The following is a 23,680-nucleotide window of genomic DNA, read 5'->3' as shown; positions in this document are numbered from 1 at the left end:
AATCTGTCCTGACATTGCCATGCCTTTTTATTTTAGAGACTGTTTGTCTTATCCACAAAAAATATCGCCATCAACTTGGCCCCCCCTCCTCGGGTTACAATCTCCGAACAACCTTCTCTTTACCTCTACCTATCCCAAAAAGTGAGCAGATTAAGTCCTCTTTTGTATATGGGGGCAGAAGGCTTTTTAACCACCTACCCCTTTATATAAGGCTAATAAATTGTGAAAAACGTTTTAGGAAAAATATAAAGAAACTCTTGCTTGCTAAAGCATTTTATTCTGTAGACGAGTTTTTAAATACAATCTTTTGACAGTGAAGAATTTTGCGCAGCGCAATGTGAATTCTTACTATCCTTTCTTTGGGTGTGTTCTATATTCTATGTATGTAAGAATTGTTAAAATTTTTATATTTTTGTAAAAGATTATGTTGTCAACTATCTTTAAGATTTTATATAATGCTTTGTTAACAACAGATGATGTTATGTAACAATAAAGCTATTTTTGACTTTGACTTTGACTTTGCCTAGTCTTAAAAACAGCGCTCTAAAAAAATTTCTGAAATACGCCACTGACTTTTACGTAAAAATATCTATTATAAGCAGTTTCCATTTTTTTCCTATCTTATACAGGGCCTGAGAAATAATAACATTTTCGTTTTCGCCCTGTATTTCAGGAAGAGAGATGTATATAGCGATATAGATACAGGAATTCGCAAAGCTATATCTTAAAAAATGACAGAGATACCCTGCAATTTCATCCAAAATGAGACACAGTGTACACATACACACTATTTATTTGAGCCATATCCTTTGTAAAAAAATGCGTTCTTTCTGATTCTGCATTAAAAAATGGTGGTTTCCATTTAAAAATCATAATAATGACGCCATATGTTTTTTTGAGTCACCCTATATATTTAATTTCCACGTAGAAAAACCCTAAAGCAAATATTAAAATCGACGGGTTCGGGCATTTTTTTCAGAAACGCTCGATTTCATTTTTATTGAATTTATCCGCTACTTTACGGATGCACTATAGTGTGTTTATGGTATCTGCAATAATTTTTTTTCTTACTTGAATCAATAGCTATGATGAATTTGGCTTTTGCTCTTTCATCTACAAGCTTTGCCGCTGCAAGAACCTGTGCTTAAATATTCTTAAAGAATAAGAGAACCAATTTAAGCGCGATCTACTGTTGTACCCCATTAATAATTCAACGTTTTCTGTCTATTTCAGCTCCCCAAAAAAAAGGACCATACAAGATGCACGCCGGACTTCCGTATTACATCTGCGATTCGACCCCTCACCTCGGCACTTTCTAAGTACAAACCGTTTTACGATTTAAATCGCACGCGCGCGCGCGCGTGACGCTGATTACCGGCGCGTTTATTTCGCCGTCGCGGTGACGTCGTCCCGGCCGCCGACGCTGACGTCCAGCATGGCGACGACGGCGCGACGCCGTCCCGACTCGACGGATTCCGCCGACGATGACATCGCCGCCATCGCGAAACAGATCTCGGATACGGCCGAGGTGATTTATCAGAATTGGAAGTCGAGAAATTTGGCACCCTCGGATTTGATTAACTGTCACGGGGCCGGAGAAACTGCCAAATTAGGGTAAGAAGACTTTTATCTATAGTCCTCTCAAAAAATTGATTATTTCTCTGCTTTTCTTTCGATTCGATAAAAATGGTTTATTCTATTGCGGAGAGAGTGGAAATGATTGAATTATACTTTATAAACAGTCAATGTGCCAGACTAACGGCAACTTTGTTTAATGGGAGACATGCAAATAAACAAGTACATCATGGTTACGTCTTAGAGTAAGTGGCAAAATTTCGGGAAACTGGTTCGGTGGTAAATAAGAAACGAAATATTGAAAATCCAGTGAGAAATGAGGCAGTAGAAGTCGGTGTTCTCGGTGAAGTTAGTATGAGGCCTACATTAAGTACCAGAAAACTTTCTCATGTAACGGGTCTCGCGGACCACTGTACAGATAATTCTAAAACATAATAAATGGCACCCATATAAAATTCAACTTCTTCAAGAATTAAATGAAGATGATAACGACCGCCGTTTACAGTTTTATGAAATAAGGTCCGAACTAATTTCAAATAATCCCAACTATCGTTTAGATGTTTGCTTCTCAGACGATGACAGATGTTCATTTTTTCTCAGTGGCTCTGTCAATCGTCATAATTGTCGGTACTGGTCCGACACGAATCTAAAGATCTACCATAAGGTTCATACTTAACACCCTCAAAAATTAAACGTTTATAAAACTCTATTTCAGAAGTGTATAGAGCAATAAACTGGGGAATTCCGTTCTGTTTGGCTACATTTCGTGATAGTTCATAGGCGCAGGTACTTATAATATTTATGAATTTAATTTTAACGGATTAAATGCCTTTATTTTGACAGAGATTAAATACTAAATAAATACTTTTAATCCTTTTGTATAGGTACCTATCTTTTAACGCTTTGTAACATGCAAAAATGGGGTCAGGTAATATATACAGACTATAAATACTTTTAAATCATATTTTAAACGTTAGTAGTCACTGCTACGCTGTAGTGTAATCACAATATTATTATCCCAATATTTAAAAAATGGAGGTATTCAGTCCAACGAAAAGATGTACTAAAAATTCTCCACTATCGCTGAGTGAAAAAGTTATTATTTTAAATGTACATGATTGCATAAAACACGATTACCCTAGTTTTACTGTGCAAGAAATTGTTGAAAAATGTTCTCGAATGAGTGGAATTGGAAAGTCCACCATTTTCAAATTGTTGCGGGAAAGAAAAGTAGCAGGTCAAGTGGAATCTCCCAAGCAAAAGCCAGGACGACCTACAAAAGTCCTTAATGAAAATGCTAAATGTATAATTCGAAGAAAAGTTCACTCTTTTTATTTTAAAAAGGAAATACCCACCCTAGACAAAATTTTAATGGAGCTTGGCCGAGATGACAGTATTCCCTTGATAAGTAGAAAACTTTTATGGAAAGCTTTAAAAAATATGGATTTTGCCTGGGAAAAGCATAACCGCAAAGCACTTTTACTGGAGAGCGACGAAATTGTTTGTTGGAGACGACAATACTTGAGAAGTATCAAGCAGTACCGCAGGGAGCAAAAGAAAGTTTTTTTATCTTGATAAGACGTGGATTAACGAAGGTTATATAGTCCAAAAAATGTGGCAAGACAAAAATATAACCAGTGCTCGCCAAGCTTTCATAGAAGGCCTGTCTACGGGTATTAAAGTACCTTCGGGAAAAGGAAAAAGACTTATAATCACACATATTGGAAGCGAAGAGGGATTTTTAAAAGAAGGCCTGCTAACCTTTGAGTCGACTCGCGCAGGAGATTACCATGAAGACATGAACTCAGACTTTTTCGAGGACTATTTTGGTGAAATGATAAAATTTCTTCCGGCTAATTCGGTGGTGGTTATGGATAACGCAAGCTATCATTCACGGCGAATAGAGAAGACGCCAACTTCAAGTTGGAGAAAGCAAGAAATTATCGATTGGCTGACTGCAAAAGGTATTGCGTTTGAAGCAAATTTGATAAAAAAAGAACTGCTGGCAATAGCAAACTTACACAAAACTCGTTTCATGAAATACGCCGTGGAAGATATAGCCGAAAAATATAATATAACTGTACTGCGCTTACCGCCATATCATTGCGAACTAAATCCTATAGAACTGATATGGGCGCAGGTAAAAGGATTTGTAGCAAGACAAAACACGACTTTTAAAATGAAAGATGTTAAGCTACTGTTTGATCAAGCCATTACGGAAGCGACACCAGAGAATTGGCGAAAAGCAGTCCAGCATGTAATTAAGCAAGAGGACAAAATGTGGGATCTTGACAACCTCATCGATCAGACAGTCGATCCTTTAATTATAATGTCAAGAGGTGATGACAGTTCGTCAGATGACGAAGAAGACTACAATCTATTATAATTTAAAATTGTTATACACTGTTCAAAAAGTGCCAGATCCAAAAGTGACATTTTCAACTGTTTTACTCTACATATTATGTTCAATAAATTTGTGAAAAAAATATATTATTCCATTTAAACAAAAGTAACTTTCTAAAATAAAATAGCATTTAAGTACATTAATTATAAGGTAAAAAACAAGTCCCAGTTGCACGCCTTTGGCGAACCGTTTTCAATGTTTATCAGTGGGTAACAATGGGCAAAACTCATAAATTGACCCAAAACCGGGTGGCACTACCTGCAATCAACGAAAAGAAAGAATTTTACATTGAAACTAATACCCAACTAAGGTAGTGGCATAAAATATTGGTGGATCACCAGGTACCACTTTTGCATACCTAATGAGGTTTTATTGCTCTACACACTTCTGAAATAGAGTATAGATTTGTATTTTTGGTGATCACATAATTTTTCTTACCGGGAAATTTAAATGAAGATACGTACTTAGACCTTCTGGAGAATGCCGTTAACCCAGCATTGATTGAAATTATGGAAAACGACCAACGCTACCATGAAGAAAATGCGATATTTCAGCAAGACGGGGCTCCTCCCCATTATGCATTACCAGTATGGCAGTGTCTGGATAAAACGTTTCCTGGTAGATGGATTGAGAGAAGGGATGCTATCGAATGGCCTGCGAGGTCACCCGATTTATCTCCTCTTGATTTCTTTTTGTGAGGACATCTGAAATCGAAAATTTATGCCACCTAACCTGAATCGTTAGAAGATTTACGGAACCGCACCATTCATGAATGCCAATAAATAACGCCCGATATTCTTCACAATGTCCGGGAACACTTTGAAGTACTATTGTACTATAAGTACTATACTAGTACTATTGTATGGAGGTAAACGGCGGACATTTTCAACATTTAATAAGATAATGCGTAAGTATAGTCCATATGAACTCAATCCGAACAGCAGAAAAACTAAAACTCGGGTCATTAGCGGTATCTCCTTTGTAAAGCATAGGCGTGCCACAGAAGGATTGTAAAAAATATTTTAAAGGTGTATTTGTACGTTATACTCACCAATTGTAGTGATTTTTAACTGTTATATGAGTTTACACTTAGGCAATCTAATGGACTGTCAAAACGAAGGTTTTGGTGCCTTTAAACATTGCCATGTTGTGCAAAAAATCGAAAAATGTTACATTTTTTAAGTCACAACAAAATAAAGCTCAAAATGAATGAAAAAACGTAGAAACATTGCGTTGTGTTTTATTTTGCATTATATGGTACAAGTCAAATGCATCCCGGCCGTCGTTGTGACTATCAATTGAATTTTCAATTTTTTGCCTAATTTTTGTGTAAAATTCATAGTTGTAAATGTCATATATTTTTGTTTACAAAATATATGATATTTGCGAATAAAAAATAAAATAAATTACTTTTTTGTCTACTTGATAAGACTTTTTAAATGTCATAAAATATATAAAAATTAGATAAATTGTTTGGCATAAATGGCATTTTTTTTTATTTTTTTTTATCAAAATCATGTTTATCAGTCATTTTGGTAGAAAAAATAAAAAACCTTTTAAATAACATAATATATATATTGCTTTATTGTCAAAAAAATGTACAATTTGTAGACAAAGCCAAGTATAAATAAAACAATGCAAAACTTACAAAAGTACCATAAAAAATACACATAAACAGAAAACAAGTACAAAAGTACAAAAATGTATAATGTATACAATATAACAAAATTGTATGAGGTCAAAATACATTGTAAAGATACAAAAAACTAAATCTAAATTTAAAAAAATAATATACACTAAAATGTATATAAAGTCTAAAGGTAAATAAAAAAAGAGTATATTATATAGGAACACAAAGGAGTTCAATACAAAATAAAAAAGTGGCTGGGAATTTTACATTTAGGTATGGTACATAATATGGTAAGTAATCACGAATTCCTATTTTTTATTTATTTTATTTTAGTCAAAATCTAAGTTCCATAAATTTAACAGTGTCGTCCTTCTTTGTGCTGTTGTTGGGCACTTTGTGGTATAATCTTGAATGATAAGATGCATTGTCCATCACGATGACTGAATTGGGGGATCGATTTGGCAGTAATTGTTTAGCCAACCATTTTTCAAATAAACTGGCGGACATGTCTTCATGGTAGTCAGCCGAAGAGTCCTTTATATTTTTGGCCGATAATAGTAAAGCGTTCGGAATAAAGCCCTTATTACCACCTGCGTGAAGTATGATGACCCGTTTACCGCGTGAACAAGGTCCATTTAGTGTGCACTTACTACTAGTGTCCACCCAACCATATTTCACAACATCGTGTGTGTCGTACCAAGTTTCGTCAAGGTACACTATCTCCCTTTTTAATTGGCGGTATTGGAGATTCCACAACAACCATTCTTTTGTCCAATTTTTTGTACTTAAACACACAATCTTATAAAACATGACGTAAGGTGAAAAGAGATTTATATATATAATTAGGATAATCGGTAAGTAATTTATTCTGAATCATGTCTAAGGTTGGAACTTTGTTTTGACTGTAAAATTGATATACAGGTCGGCGTATTACGTCTTTGTCGGTATCATCAACTTTTTTAAGCTTATTGGTCCTTTTTCTCTTCACAGAATGATCGATGACTCCGGCTTTTACCACTGTGTAGATGGTAGTACGGGCAAGTTTAGTCAGCTCACAAACTCTTTTTAAAATGTCGTTTTGTGAGGCCCCGCGCATTTCGTTTTTTAGGCAATTGAAAATATTTAAAAAAACTCTCTAGGTTTGAACATGTAAGTCTTTATTTAAAAATTCCGATTGCGCCAAGTCGGAATTAACTTCCAAATTGTCCATTTCATTATCAGAAACATCAAAAGGTCTCCACAATGGCATTTTAAATTGTTAGATAAAAACAGTGATAACAACAGTAAAAGCAACAGTAACAATAGTATTAACAACGACAAAAGCAACAACAAAAACAAAGAACACAACGGTAACAACAAATTAATTTATAAAATTATGACACGCGACCAACACACTCTTAAGACACCTGATTCTAAACCAGAAATAAAACATAAAACGCCACTGGTACCAGGCCCATGTAAAATTTATCGTATAGGACTGGCCCTTCCACAATTTAAACCCTAAGTGCCGGCCGGTAGTAATCTTTTGTCTTCGTCTTTTACACGTCATTGTTGGGGACTTAGCCTACCTCTCTCTGACAAAATTTCTCGTTGAACGGGCCGGGGTTTAGGAATTTCCAGCGATCAGATGTCTTTAAATATACGAGGACCGCTCATTATATATTTTGCTATTTGTTTCAATGCGTGAATTTAGTATATTGACCGTACCCCAATTTGTAAGGTGTTCGAATTGAAATCATCTACACTATACTAATCAATAAAATTAAGTTAGATTTCTCTGGAATCCGCAGTTCACATTTAAAAAACAAAGCGCTATTATGAACATAATTGAATGTCCTCTCAAAAGATGTATCACAACACACCCTTCCCATTTAAAAAATAGGGGTGAATCGTTTTTCTAAAATCAAAAATCGACGGGTGCCAGTGTTTTTGTTTTGTAAGAACCTCTAAAAACTAGCGCTCAAAGTATTCAATAATGGTATTGTTTCGAAATCTGTGACAAGCTGCCACGTTAGCACTTTCAAACTTGGCAATTGTAACTAGAATAAAAAGACCTTTAAAACACTTGTTATATTTTTTTTCAAAGGCAAGTTTAATATCACTTAACCTCCACTCCTATTTAATCCAAGGGGTTGATGTTAGGTGGTTGAAAGTATTAAAGAAAATTGTCTTACTGAAATAAAAAGTCGACAGGTGTTTTAAAAAAGGGCCCCAAACCTTGCTAGACTGTTTCCGATGGGCCACCCTGTATATTATAGATCAACGGCGATCTCTATTTATATGGGGCGATTCATTAATATTGCGCGAAAATTTAAGGGCGTAGTCCTCGGGTCAAAATACTGAAAAAGCTTCCTAAAAACTTATGTCCGAAAATGCTTCTCTGCGGAGATACAGGTAGTGTTGTGAGCAATGGAACGTTCCCGTTTATTCTCGAATAACGTTCGCGAACGTTCACGACTTTTTTCGTGACGTTTATTCTCAAGAGCACAAATGAGCATGAATCCGAACATTCCCCAAAAATGTGAACGTTCCTATAGCGTTAAAGAGTCAGTATAAGCTCAAATACCGGCCAGCCAAATACCTCTACCGATTTAATGGAACTGAAATAAAAAAAAATAAAACTCACTACCAAATCTGGGGCTGAAATTAATACCATTGAAGATGATTCTTTTGAGTCTGACGAGTCTGAATTTGATTTAACGGAAATTCTGAGTGATTTAAAATCAAGCGAGCGCGAGGAGGGAGAGGATAGTTCGGAGGAGAGTTCCTAAATAGGTTGTTTGAAAGTTTAACTTAATAAATAGAACATAAATAAACACAAACATTTTTAATTTCAGATATTTTCCTAATATGTTGTATGCATTTTTTTTCATTTATGCTCGTATGTGCTGAAAATTCTCGTTCGTGCTCGTTCATGCTCGAGGAACGTTCTCGAAAAATAAATTCTCGAGCATTTTACAACACTAGATACAGGGCATTGAAATTCTAATTTGATTTTCAATTTTTCTAAATAATTTAAACGTAAACGAGAACAACCTCATGAAATTGCGTATAGGTTTTTTAAGGTGCTAAATTTAATTTTTTTGATAGTTTTGATGTCACCAATAGAGGCCACCACGTATTACATTTTTAATTTTTAAATATTTTTTTCAATAACAATTAATTACTGACCTCAAAACAGTTTACAAAACTGGCACCGACAACGCATACCTAAATAAAGTTATTCTAAAAAACCAAACAAATATAGTTTATTCTCTTAATCCCATTGAAATAAGTAATAAGTACAAGGATAAGAATAAGTGGCATGAATAGGGATGGCAACATCGATTTAAAAAACCGATACATCGAAATATCGATGTCTCGATATATTGAGTGGCTAACATCGAAAATGTTTAAATGAAACTAAAATAAGGAGAAAAAAGGCATTGTTAGCCAAAAAATATATTATACATATTGTATGATGTACAAAAACTTTTAACTTATAATATCTAAGATATTTATATTTATATATATGTTTTGGAAAAGATAAACAAAAAAACGAGTAAAAAACTTTATAACAAATACAATACACAACAAACGTGAAAAATAATTTTAAAAACTTAATGGTTACCAGTACTCATCTGGTAGAGTATTCAAAAAAAGTAATTTTGACAAAAGTTTTCCAGAAAGTCAGTTTCTGTCTTGGTAAACTGTATCCCCAGCTAAAGAAAATAACCGTTCAGAGGGTACAGAAGTACATACAACTCCTAGATATTTTCTAGCTACTTTATATAAGTTTGGATATCCTGCAAGTGGTGCAGAAATATATAAACGAACTTCTGGACTTAAATCTGAACTACTGATGCTACCACCCTTTAAGTCTCTTATCCTATTAACTTGTTCTTTTTGCGTAAGTCTTATGAAAACTCCAAATATCAACTTTATTACACTCCTCTGAGTTTTCAAAGGTGGATGTTATTTGGATTTCATTATTTGCAGCCATTGATGCAGTCTGATTTTCGAACTCGTGAACCATTTTACTTACTTTTTGTATTGGTTATTAAAATGGACGTTTTTAAACCTTGGACCTAAAAATGCTCCAAGGGATAGTAAATTTGAGTATTCTCGATTTCCAAAACGCTTCTCGATTTCTTTTTCTAATTCCCCTTTAACGAAATGGTTAAAAGAAGAGTTAGATTCATAGACGATAAGTTTTTTATAGTGCAGTTAATTACTGTCAACCTTTCCATTATCTGAAGAAGTTGAACTGCTTCTTTTAGGAGTTCTACCTCATTTGCTGACAACATAGGTGGAGAATTGGGTCTTTCCAATAAAATATTACAAAGGAGTGGTAATAGCTCTAGAAATCTTTCACACATGTAAAATTTAGAGTTCCATCTGGTCGAAACATTTAAAAGAACTTTTCTAATTTTGCCTTCTACAACATCTTGTCTTTACTGCTCTTTTCTAAGGCTATCCGATGCGTTTATACTTGCTTTAACAAATTTTACAATATTTCGCCCCTTTAATAATAAACCATCAAGTCCCGAGCGTTGCAATGCATTTTCTACACTCAAATTCAATGTGTGAGTAAAACAACTTAAGTGCCTGTTCATGCCAAAAATTTCCAATTGCCTTCAACATTTTGGCATCATTGTCAGTGACTATAGCTGTGATCGAGTAATTTTTTATAATCCAGTCTTGTAAAACCTTATTTAATATGTCACTAATATAATCAGCGGTATGGGATTCCGATAGCTCAATGACATCCAATGAACTAGACGTCATATTTATGACTTTCAAAAAATGAACAGTTATGCCCAGAAAACTTTTCATCTGCATCGTCTTGGTCCAAATATCCGTAATTAAAACTAAATTATCAATTTTCGCCAAGTTTTCCTTATAAACAGTGGAAATTGCCTCATACTTTCGGATTATCCTTGATTTTATCGTATTTCTGCAAGGCGTTTTATATAAGGGAGCTAATTCTTTAATAAATTTTTTAAAACCTGCATATATTTGAACTGTATCGATATATTTGAACGATATATCGATACATCATCTATGCAAACATCGATGTATTTTCTCTCGATGTATCGATGTTTTCAAAGCATCGATGTATCGTTGCTATCCCTAGGCATGAACACTCAAAACTATATACCTTGCATCTAAATAAAGGCCCATACTACTCTTACGAACCAACACCAGTCCAAGAAAGTGAAGATTGTTGTACTTATTGGAACCAAAAGATAAATACAGATAAGCCAATCCCAAATAATATGTTCTTGAACCTAAAAGGTAAAAAACAGTCTTTATTATAGATATAGCGGTCCCTTTAGGACACAACATAAATAAAACGTATACTGAAAAAATTGAAGTACTTACCCTTCGCTGAAGAGAGTATGGAAGCAGAGTGAGTAACTGTTGTAATAATAAATGGTCTTTACATTTAATGGCATTATTACTTAATTCCTATTATATTAATGGGCCTAAAACAGTAATGACAACTATTTTTCACTAAACATGGGAAATAAAGAAGTGTTTTCCTATATAGTTTTCTTCTTTTTCTATATTTATAATATAGAGATGAATTAATAAAATTTTACCGTTGGTGCAACTATCCCTGCCAATCAAGGTATTCTTTGAAGAGTTACCTATTCCATACCACTACAACTATACTGTTAATTGACTTTATTTGATGGTACTTTTAGTCAGTCAGTCATTGAAAACTGACCCCTAGGGTATGACAAATCGCGGAAATAGGGTATCATAAGGGTATTCATAAATTCAAAGCTAAAGTGAATTAATTATTAATCAATGCATATTGTTCTTTACTATAGCCATTAAAATTCTGTCAGTATTAATCGGTTATTGAACCGGTTCAGTTTATTATTTACTATACCGCGATAAGCATAAAATATTTCTCGGTGATAGAGAAAACAGATTTGAATAGTTTATTTAGGTTATATGTTACATATGTCGGTCAAAACGGGTCTTGGATCCACAGGAGATTGGGTGTACTAGGAACCTACAAAAAAAATAGTTACTAATTTTAGAAGTAAACAAAAGTATTTTTCTTTAGGATAAATTGCAGGTGCATATGTGCACTGTTTCAATGACAATGACGTTTGGATTCATAGACTATTCACCAGATCTGGACCCTCTTATATTTACTTAATATATAAGAACCTTAAATCTGGCCATTTCACTATCGCTAACGAACAAGAAAGAGATATGAACAGCTGCATATATTACTTTTTCTAAAATTCAAACCTTTCGAAAATAAACTGGTTAATACCCACCTTCGAATCGGCAATATCGAATAAATCCAATCTAGATAAACTGCTTAAGTCTATCGCCCTATTATTAGAAGCTTGGTTTCCGTCGATTTGATTATTGATTTTGTTTATAATTCGCGGCTTAATTGATTGATTTTTACTTATTTCCGACTCTGCATCTGCTACACAGGGGTACAACCGTACCCCAAATAAAACACGTCGTATTTTAGAAAAACGAAAAATTTATTCAATTATAGAAAAATAATAACTTAAACCGTGTCTCTAAGAACACTTTTAACGCACATCTATAATAAAATGTTCATGCGGCACACACTGAGCATATTTTTTTTTGATGTTGCAAACACACGAACTTTTTGCATACAGCACAGCTTACTCTCGATTTTCGATCCTCTCTTCTGGGACAAAGCACACACCTACCCACTGTTGTTGTAAGCCTAGTAGGTACTTCTTCTGAAGTGGTTATTTTGAGAACCCTACATATAGTTTCACGGAGTTCGCGCCTCAAAGTTGGAGCTTCCAAACGACTCATCATGTGCGGTCTGACCAGGTCAAGAGCAAGCTTCTTGAGGTATTCTATCCTGTGCTTTACAATTTCTTTATTCACTTCACCAGAGCCACGCAAAAGAATCATTGAATTATATCCCAGAATATCCAACAAATTATAAAACAGACATAATGGCCAGCGACGTGTTTTTCTACCAGTAGAATAAGTGTGGCACAACTTTTTTTTTTTTTTTTTTTTAAGGAGGTTTAGGAAATCTGCTTCCAGACACCTCAGGCATTGATGGTTGGTCTAGCGCCTGAGGTAGTGTGGGGCTTTTACCCACTAAAACCCTTTCCTCCGTTTGCCCCGCTTCACCTGGCACTCTCCCATTGGGATATTCCTCAGATGAAGTAAGGTTGAAGTCTTCTTTCTAGTTCCTGTTACTCTCTTTCTTCTCTCTCCTTTGTTTTAACTATTCTTCCTATAAATTCTGTTATTTTCCTCCAGTTGTCTTTGTTGTCAATCATTTTGTCAATTAAATTGTATTTATTTAGACCTCCTATGTCTACCTCCAAGTTACTCCTCAGGTTTTCAAATCTTTCACATTGGAAAAACATATGTTCCGCGTCATCATTATCGGAATCCCCATACATACATTGAGGGCTGCTTCTTCTTTTATATTTATGCAGGTAAGTTGCAAAACACCCATGCAGGATTTGCAGGATGTCTGGTATAATTTGTCTTGTCCAAGCTCCTTTCTCACTGGTTTGCCATCTTTCCTGCCACTCTTCTAAAGTGTTTTGTCTCTCCTCGATGTACAGTACTTTCTTCTCTTCCTCTGTCATTAGTCTTTGACTGGATTTTTCAAAAAATCTGGCACGTTCTTTGACTAACATAGTGATCGGTATTTGTCCTGTTATAACCAAGACAGCAGTTGCAGATACGGTGTGATAAGCACTAACACATCATTACGGGCAATATTTACAGCGTCCTTCCAAGCTGGTGCAGCATACAGTATTAGTGATTGTACTGTGGTCGCTAGTACTTTTCTTTTGTCCGCTGACGGGCCTGCAACGTTGGGAAGAAGGGCATTTAAAGCTTTTGTTGTCTTTTTGGCTTTTTCGATGGTTCGTTCCAGGTGCGGGGAGAAGCTCAGGCGGCAGTCTAAGGTCACACCTAGATATTTCAAAGTCTTTTCCGGGGTTATTTGGTGTTGGCCGATTTGAAATTTTATGTCCCTGCGATGTACGTAGCTCCAGGAGAAAACTATCGCTGCAGTTTGTTCTGGTGCGACCTTTAATTTATGATGCGTCATTCATGCTATAATTTTCTATGAATATTTTATAATGAATACCATAGCAATAACATTCCTTTCCGTATTCCAGACCTTCTATATAATCGATAAAAAAAAGGCATTCTTTTATACCGACAAGAAATTTCCTAAAGCAACTTCCACCCTAATTTTCAGCAAACAAAGTTATAAAAGGTGTTTCACCTTTTAAGTATATTTAGAAGCACCGACAAGGCGAGCAGTGAGGTGTATGGGAGTAATCCATTAATAGGTTATATGCCCTCGTGCCAATGTGTGTTAAAAGCTTGAGGATAGAGTTGCATTACTTGTCGCTTGGGGTGGAATTGAATGAAAATCGATTGGAGGCGTTTCTATCGAGACTTACTATATTGCTTATGTAATATTTCCTTATTATTCTAAAATGTCACACCGTAAAGAGAGCAAGCACAATATTCAGTCCACCTAACACGTTTGTTTTTAGTTTCTCATCCAATCCTAGACGGAGTCTCTAATTTCCAGTGACCAGTCAAGAGCCTTGTAGATATCACAGAAGACTCCTACAGACAGAGATAATCTTTTATAAAGCATCTGTAAATAATCAGTTCTTCTCTCCTTAACCTACCCTTTTATGATTTTTTATAATACAGGCATAAGAGCAGAATTTAAAATGTTCTCCTTCCAAATTCTCTTGTATATTTTACTATAGGTCATCTATAATTTAAATTGTGCATATTTACACAAATATAAGAGATAAACTGCTCAGTTTCTGCTCCTATTATTAAAACCCTAAATCTATATGTCAATTTTATATAAGAAAGAGAAAAGTTCCAATAGACATCTCTAGATAAATCTAGCCAAATGTATTTTTGGACTTTCTTTTAGAGTGCTATAAACTAGTCGGGCCTCATCGGTTTTACCGCGCGTATCAGTGTCTATCTTGCATTTTTTTTTTAAATAAAATAAACTTACGTACGTCGGTAATTTGGAATAATTTAAATGACAAATGTCATGTTTTTTATGTTAAACGAAGGCTACAGATTTCGGTTACACCGTACGGTTAAAAATATAACAGATTTAGGTTATGTGATACGCACAGCTGCGGTTGTCGTTGTTTAGTGTAAAATCGTTGCATGTGTGGTAATTCGCGTACACATGATCGGGATTACGGTAGTTTTGGCAAAAGTTTAATAATTAATTGCGCATGTGTAATAAATAGTGTAATGACATAATTGGCCGTTTAATGTGATATAGGACGTCATCAGGATTTACCACCGCCCACAGCATGATTTTGGTAAATTTGAGGAATTTGTGTGATTACTTAATTTAATCCGGTATTTTTACAATCGTCTGGAAGAAGGATCTAAAGCCTTTTCGCTATAAGGACTCTTCAAAAGCCTTTGATAGGGTCAATCACAAAGTCCATAACAAATTCCTGATGTTTGCAGATGACTATTTATTTATTCTTCTTCAGGGGAAGACTTAAAAAGGTTGGATAATGAGTATTTTACCTTCAAGATTTAATTCTTACCTAAAGCAGTTAAAACAAAGAATGAGTTCATTATTTTTATTTATCCAGGTAGTAGAACAATGAACTTACCCGAATTCCAATCGTTTTTCCTGATATTACGAAATAGAATAATGAATTTTCTTTAATTACAGGCTTCAACTGCCTGGAAAAAATATATTCATTAGTTTCGCTTATTTCAGGCAAATGATACTCCTCATTTTAGGCAGTAGAACAATGAATAATAAATTTTCTTTAATTCTGTGCCTCAACCACCTTGAACAATAAATTTATCATCTTTATATGCAGCATTTCAACCAGTTATGCAATGAATGTTTTTTTTTTTAATATAGCCTAATGTTTGCAGATAACAAAAATTTCCGATTTCTTGATTTTTGTTAAGGAAAACCTAAAGATATGCAACATATACATGATGCACATCTCGTAGGTCTATGGCATTACGTGGTACTAATTACACATTAAACGGTTTACCCCTTCCTCAGAATAGTGCTTTATAAATAGTTCTAGTACCAGGGAAGAGTATGAATATTATGATATTCTGCAAGCCTTGGGTCTGACAACGATATGTATTGATTTCTGTTTGTTTGTTTCCTGGTTAATGACAAATAACTCCATTACATCTTAAATAGTAAACTAATGAAATAAATAAATAATTATTGCATCTGTAGGCAACAACGGTATTATCTGCAAGCAGCATCATCTTGTATAGGTTTTCTTAGACAATTATCTATTTACACAAGTTTACTGTAGATTTTCACTAAGATAGCTTTGAAGTATTGCAAGGTTATATTTCGCATATTTTGAAGAAAAGCGTCTTTTTTGACTTTCTACCGCATCTCACCTTTCAGTATCATTCTGGATCTTTTGGAAAATTTATTTTTTTGACGTGACTAGACCAATTACAGACGGGAGACATAATTTCATAGTGATCGTCCATGAATCCAGGATCTGTGGTTGACATTTGGGGGTCAAAAGGGTGTTTTTTGACTTCCTACCGCATCTCACCTTTTAGTAACATTCTGCATCTTCTGGAAAACTTATTTTTTGGACGTAACTAGACCAGTTACAGGCGGAAGACATCATTTCATAGTGATCGTCTATGAATTCTGGATCTCTGAGTGACATTTATACCGATTTGGAGGTCAAAAGGGTGTTTTTTGACTTTCTACCGCATCTCACCTTTTAGTAACATTCTGCATCTTCTGGAAAACTTATTTTTTGGACGTAACTAGACCAGTTACAGGCGGAAGACATCATTTCATAGTGATCGTCTATGAATTCTGGATCTCTGAGTGACATTTATACCGATTTGGAGGTCAAAAGGGTGTTTTTTGACTTTCTACCGCATCTCACCTTTTAGTAACATTCTGCATCTTCTGGAAAACTTATTTTTTGGACGTAACTAGACCAGTTACAGGCGGAAGACATCATTTCATAGTGATCGTCTATGAATTCTGGATCTCTGAGTGACATTTATACCGATTTGGAGGTCAAAAGAGTGTTTTTTGACTTTCTACCGCATCTCACCTTTCAGTAATATTCTGGATCATCTGTAAAACTTATTTTTTAGACGCGACTAGACCAATTACAGACGGGAGACATCATTTGATAGCGATCGTCTATGAATTCTGGATCTCTGAGTGACATTTATACCGACTTGGGGGTAAAAAGAGTGTTTTTTGACTCTCTACCGCATCTCACCTTTCAGTTTCATTCTGGATCTTCTGGAAAATTTATTTTTTCGACGTGACTAGACCAAATACAGACGAGATACATTATTTCATAACGATCGTCCATGAATTCTGGATCTCTTGGTGACATTTATACCGATTTGGAGGTCAAAAAAGTGTTTTTTGATTTTCTACCGCATCTCACCTTTCAGTATCATTCTGGATCTTATGGAAAATTTATTTTTTCGACGTGACTAGACCAATTACAGACGGGAGACATCATTTCATAGTGATCGTCCATGAATTCGATCTCTGAGTGACATTTATACCGATTTGGAGGTCAAAAGAGTGTTTTTTGACTTTCTACCGCATCTCACCTTTTAGTAACATTCTGCATCTTCTGGAAAACTTATTTTTTGGACGTGACTAGACTAAATACAGACGAGAGACATCATTTCATAGCGATCGCCCATGAATTCTGGATCTCTGAGTGACATTTATACCGATTTGGAGGTCAAAAGAGTGTTTTTTGATTTTCTACCGCATCTCACCTTTCAGTATCATTCTGGATCTTTTGGAAAATTTATTTTTTTGTCGTAACTAGACCAATTACAGACGGGAGACATAATTTCATACTGATCGTCCATGAATCCAGGATCTGTGAGTGACATTTATACCAATTTGGGGGTCAAAAGGGTGTTTTTTGACTTTCTACCGCATCTCACCTTTTAGTAACATTCTGCATCTTCTGGAAAACTTATTTTTTGGACGTAACTAGACCAGTTACAGGCGGAAGACATAATTTCATAGTGATCGTCCATGAATTCAGAATCTGTGAGTGACATTTGTACCGATTTGGAGGTCAAAAGAGTGTTTTTTGACTTTCTACCGCATCTCACCTTTCAGTATCATTCTGGATCTTTTGGAAAATTTATTTTTTCGACGTGACTAGACCAATTACAGACGGGAGACATCATTTCATAGTGATCGTCCATGAATTCAGGATCTCTGAGTGATATTTATACCGATTTGGCGGTCAAAAGAGTGTTTTTTGATTTTCTACCGCATCTCACCTTTCAGTATCATTCTGCATCTTCTGGAAAACTTATTTTTTAGACGTGACTAGACCAGTTACAGACGGGAGACATCATTTCATTGTGATCGTCAATGAATTCAGGATCTGTGAGTGACATTTATACCGATTTGAAGATCAAAAGAGTGTTTTTCGACTTTCTACCGCATCTCACCTTTCAGTAACATTCTGGATCTTCTGAACAACTTATTTTTTAGACGTGACTAGACCAATTACAGACGGGAGACATCATTTCATAGTGATCGTCCATGAATTCAGGATCTGTGAGTGACATTTATACCGATTTGAAGATCAAAAGAGTGTTTTTCGACTTTCTACCGCATTTCACCTTTCAGTAACATTCTGGATCTTCTGGAAAATTTATTTTTTTGACGTGACTAGACTAAATACAGACGAGAGACATCATTTCATAGCGATCGCCCATGAATTCTGGATCTCTGAGTGACATTTATACCGATTTGGGGGTCAAAAGCGTCTTTTTTGACTTTCTACCGCATCTCACCTTCCAGTAACATTCTGGATCTTCTGGAAAACTTATTTTTTAGACGTGACTAGACCAATTAGAGACGGGAGACATCATTTCCTAGTGATCGTCCATGAATTCAGGATTTGTGAGTGACATTTATACCGATTTGAGGGTCAAAAGTACCACTTTTGATTTTCTACTGCATCTCACCTTTCACTAAAATTCTGGAACTTTTTTGTCCAAAGGTCTAAATTAGGAAAAACTAATTAAGCAAAAAAAATCTGACAAACGTGAAAAATTATAGGCAACTTCTCAAAAACATAAAAGAAAGACCCATGCAGCAAGCCTAAAAACATAAAAAATCAATTCTAAAAGTCTGGTATAAAAATGTGGTAATTAACCAAAAAAAAAAATTGTAGTATTGTATTATCGATGAGGTTCACAAAAAGAACTTTATTTCAAAATCCTTAACAATTTTTACTGTTAATATAATATAAGCAATCTCACCCAGTACCTCTCACCTTCAGCAGATCCATTTGTTTAACTATAGTAAATAACGTAAATGTTCCACAATTCTTCTTATCCTCACCCATATATAAAATCATCGAAAAGTTGGTGCACTGAAAAGTGCCAATTTGGTATCGGCGAGGGCACCAGTGCTGATTTTCCTTTTATTACACGACGTGTATTCCCAGATAAATAATGCTCCGGTTTTAGCTTCACAGTTTTCTAATCAGACATTGACTTTGTTCAGAGTCATTGATCGTTTTTTGCTGATGATACCTGCAAGCTAAAGATCCATCTTCTTCAATAATATTGGAGGATCTTCATCGATCAACTCAAACTCATTGACTTTGAATTAATTGAACCTAATCTTAGATGTGGCATTGTGTGGAAACAAGCTTTTATATGAGCCATCCATTACATATGTAAGTAAAAATAATTTAAATAAAACACATACGCTAATTCAGCATTATTGCACGAACTTAAAAAAAAAAGAAATTGAAACCGTCGCATGACTTACTTTTACATCATCAAAGTATAGCAAAGAGAGCCGAAACTCGCGGTAAAGTCCACTGACCTGACACCGAATAATTAATAACATACAGAAAGTTTCATCAAGCATGTAAATTTATGATTTCGGTGTCGATCCAATTTATTTATTCGGGAGTGTACGTATTTCTGCAACGGTATATCTCCCGATCTAAATCCGGACGAATCTCGAGTGAGATTTTATGTCGGCTATCATCAAGAGGTTTGGGTGCGTGTAAAGCGAAATCCCGCTTACTATAAATAGAGTTTTGGGGACTCGTATACGGTATATAGTATTTCCCCTGAGGATTAAAATGAAATATACGGTTAACAAGACTACGAGTTTTTTTAAAATCCTATTAAGATACCCACAGAACCTATTGTATCTCCAAATCAACATAGAGGGACTCTAATAATCTGCTTTCTATATGAAGCCAGGACCATAGAATCCTCTAATAATACCTTTCAATTTCTCAGTTAAAAGAACATGTTAATTCTGTAAAATGCCTCGAAAATCAATGTAAATGTCAATTTCCTTTTGCATAATAAAGATTTCTAATCATAGGCATCTTTTAAGTATTCAATAGTCACATTTCTGTCCAGTAGATGTTTTTTTTCCTACACAGGCATTAATTGGTATTAATCACACTTAGACTTGAGAGTTAGGTTCTTATTAATTACTTGCTTGCACGGGTGACACTTATAATTTTTTTAGCAAAGTAACTTAAGAGACTGACGACATTCTAGGCAGCTGTTTTGCTCCTAATAGTTGCTATCTATAAAAAAAAATCTCAAAAATTGCTTTACCTTGAGTAAATAGGTACTATTGTGTTTATTGTTAATATCATGAGCAGTTCAATAATTCAAGAAGTAAACGAATGTTACGGAAAACGAGGTCCCAAATTTACTACTAGCCGAAGTTGGAAAAAGAAAATTGGAACCTCAAAAATATAAAAAAAAATTGGAGATGATCATGAATATTTGTAGCAGAAGAGGAACCTTAAGTACAGGATGAGAACAATTATATTGAAAATCAGCTACAAGTATTCAAAATAAAGAGAATTTTCACAGGTACGCATAGCAATAAAGGAGGTTGACGCTCAGAAGTCCTGTTGACATGAAGAGAAATTCAAACAGTCATATCTCTTAAACGGTTGAAAATTGAAAAATTTTAAAAGATGATCAGATAAAGAGGTTAGACAGAAAATTAAATCAAATGTAAAAAAAGGATACACAGAATATAAAACTGAAGCTGAACTGTCAGTATATTGGCTCTGTTTTCTCAACTGACATACCTCTGTGTCAGGATGCTTTAAGGACTTTTTTTTGTTGTAGACCTTTCACCGAAACAAAGTGCAAAAATGCCATTAAAAAGTTGAAAGGCAACAGATCTGTTGGTCCTTATAGGGTTCCAAGATATATTATGAAAGGTTGCGGTAATTTCTTAGTAAAGCCTCTGTTGCACTTGAATTCTTGGAACAGGATTCAAATTTTTCGTTGAAATATTTGAAAAAGTGACTCCAATTAAAAAAAAAAACGACTCAAAATGTTGAAAATTGAATAAAAAAATTACTAAAATCTTTGGAGAATGATTCAACTTTTTTTGAAAAAATAACTCAAATTCCTGGAAAATCTGTCAATTTTTTTAAAAATCGACTCAAATTCTTTGTAAATATAAATACAAATTTTCGGAAAAATTGTCTCCAATTCTTGTATGTTCACTTAAATTCCCGGAAAATGACTCAAACTACTGGAAAAATTACTGAAGTTCTTATTTTTCAAGGATTCAAGTTTTTTGGTAATAATTACACAAATTCCTGAACAATGTGCTGAAACCTGGAGTGCCTGGACTGCTTGCAAAAGAATTATACTCTTTATCTTTCTTACTCTTTTACTTAAAATTTTTATGAAAAAAGATAAATTCGTAAAAAAAATTTTCCAGTAGTGTCCATAGAAGCCCATAGAGATAGATATTGACGTTCAAAGTCTCTCGTTGTAAGTTTCCATTAAAAATTTACTAATTTGACTTTTTAGTAATGTGAGAAATATTTTAGTATGAAGTCCATGGTGTTAAATCTAATATTTATACTAGCACCAATTTGGGTCCTTTGCTGTAAATGCCATCTTAAGTTCTGTCGGTAATTCAAAGACCTGATGTCTGATGACTTTAAAATGTACATGGAAATAAGGTCAATGGAGGATTGTCATAGTTTACTGTAATGTACTTAACGAAATGAAGAAGTCGTTATGAGTTTTCATACTTTCGATATATATACCTTTTTTAACCCATTAGAAATTCCACTTCTTAATACAATAATTCTTCTGTCCTCAGGAATTAACATTTCATGATCTCACCACTTAATTATAGAAAATGCTTGCTATTACTGTTATTTTAGGATTTTATTTTACAATTCTTCAAGGATTTGAATATATAGAAGCTCCATTTACAATTTCAGATAGAGTATACGGCTCAACTTTCTTTATAACAACTGGATTACATGGTTTACATGGAATCGTCGGTTCAACATTCTTAACAATTTGCCTTATCCGACTTTACCTAAACCATTTTTCTTCAATCCATCACTTTGGATTTGAGGCTGCTGCTTGATACTGACATTTTGTCGATGTAGTATGATTATTCCTTTATTGTTCTCTTTACTGATGAGGAAGATAGTCTATTTATATTATATAATTTATTATATTTGACTTCCAATCAAAAAATCTATACTAATAGTGTAAATAATAAAACTGAAATCCTAATTTTTATATTAACAATCTATACTGCTATTTTCAGTTTCAAGATCAACTAGAGAAGGGCGGTATTTGCATTTTACATTCCTGTGAATATTGGTTAACAATAAGTTTTTAGGTTGTTTAATATACCTATCACATTTACAAAGAAATTTAGAAAGAGCTGTAAGCTGGTGTAATTTGAATAATTTTAGTTTTAATAAGAAGAGTGCTCCTCTGCGTCTTTAACTCTTAATAACAATGTAATAAAATATACTTACAGTATTAATGGCGCACAATTACAGGACTGCTGCAAGCATGAGAAAGACTTGGGTGTCATAGTAGATTATAAACTGACATTTACAGATAACATTATTGAGTTGGTTAATAAGGCATATAAGAAAATGGGAGGTTTATCGTTGAGTATTGTCTAATATTGTTAAACAGTCTGGTGTTGCCAATGTTGGAGCATGGTCTCCATAATATGAACTATAAAACTATAAAATTTTAAAATAATTTTTTTTTCAAAAACCATGGCTATAATCACGTATTACACTGCACAACAAATCAAACGTTATTTTATGTTGACTGAAATATTTTTATTGTTGTTTACTAATTCGAGACATCTGATTTGGAATCTGTCGTCAGTTTTACCCTAACAGCTCGAGTTGTTTAGATATAGCTACGTTCTTCTCATTTATCTTTATTTTTGGTTTTTTATCTATTATAGTCGCGTTTTAGATAAATTATTGTAATTTTCATCATGACTTCGCTAAGAAGGGTCTGCATTAACGATCCGAATTGTTTTTGTTATATTTGTGGTGAATATGTTTTTCAAAAATTTCGATTGAATATGTCAGACTTTGTCAAACGAGCGTATTTAGAGTGTTTTGGTTTTCCTTTGGAAACAGATAACAAGTGCTGGGTGCCCAATATTGTGTGCAAAATTTGTGTTGAAGAATTACGTTTATGGGCCACTAAGAAGAGACCCTCTTTTAAATTCCAATCCCCAATGATTTGGCGTGAACCTTTAAATCATCACGATGACTGCTATTTTTGCGTTGTTAATATAAAAGGAACCAACAAGACGAACCGCTCCAAATGGATTTACCCCACATCAACATCAGCTGTGAGGCCTGTAAGGAGCTCAAAAGATACATCTTTACCATTACCATCTACATCTACAGAAAGTTCTGATGAATTGAATGAACTGAGTAGCATGAGCGATGACGAGTTTGTTCCAGAAAATCTCTTTGAACCAAAACCATTCGATCAAAGTGCACTTGATGATTTAATTAGAGACCTTGGACTATCCAAAACTTCGTCTGAATTATTGGCCTCCAGATTAAAAGAGAGAAATCTTTTAACTAAAGTTTCTTATTACCGCACTCGAGAAAAAGACTTACTTCCCTTTTTCGCCGAGGAGGATAATTTTGTATTTTGTACTAATATTTCTGGTTTAATGACTGCCCATTGCAGAAATATGAACCAATCGATTGGCG

General features: G+C 34.4%; 1 protein-coding gene and 1 long non-coding RNA gene across 8 annotated transcripts in view; one reads left to right on the top strand and one right to left on the bottom strand.

Moving 5' to 3' along the window:
* Positions 1-23,680, top strand: part of LOC126745983 (serine/threonine-protein phosphatase 2A regulatory subunit B'' subunit beta-like) — an 82,607-nt gene that overhangs the window by 16,009 nt on the left and 42,918 nt on the right. For 6 of the 7 annotated variants that reach the window (XM_050454057.1, XM_050454062.1, XM_050454059.1 and 3 more), the window contains one exon: positions 1,234-1,614. In XM_050454057.1, the coding sequence (XP_050310014.1) occupies positions 1,436-1,614 (179 nt within the window). In that variant the 5' untranslated portion in view covers positions 1,234-1,435. Of the gene's footprint in view, positions 1-1,233; positions 1,615-14,583; positions 14,954-23,680 lie in introns of those variants that run through there. The other variant, XM_050454061.1, reaches the window with a different exon arrangement.
* Positions 9,310-11,306, bottom strand: LOC126745986 (uncharacterized). The gene is made up of 3 exons (XR_007663766.1): positions 11,195-11,306; positions 10,974-11,077; positions 9,310-10,879 (listed from the first exon to the last, which is right to left on the bottom strand). It is a non-coding gene; the product is annotated as an uncharacterized LOC126745986 (long non-coding RNA).

The sequence above is a fragment of the Anthonomus grandis genome, chromosome 16 (genome assembly GCF_022605725.1).
Source record: "Anthonomus grandis grandis chromosome 16, icAntGran1.3, whole genome shotgun sequence".
Taxonomy (NCBI): Eukaryota; Metazoa; Arthropoda; class Insecta; order Coleoptera; family Curculionidae; genus Anthonomus; species Anthonomus grandis.
This window is presented reverse-complemented; position numbering and strand designations above follow the sequence as displayed.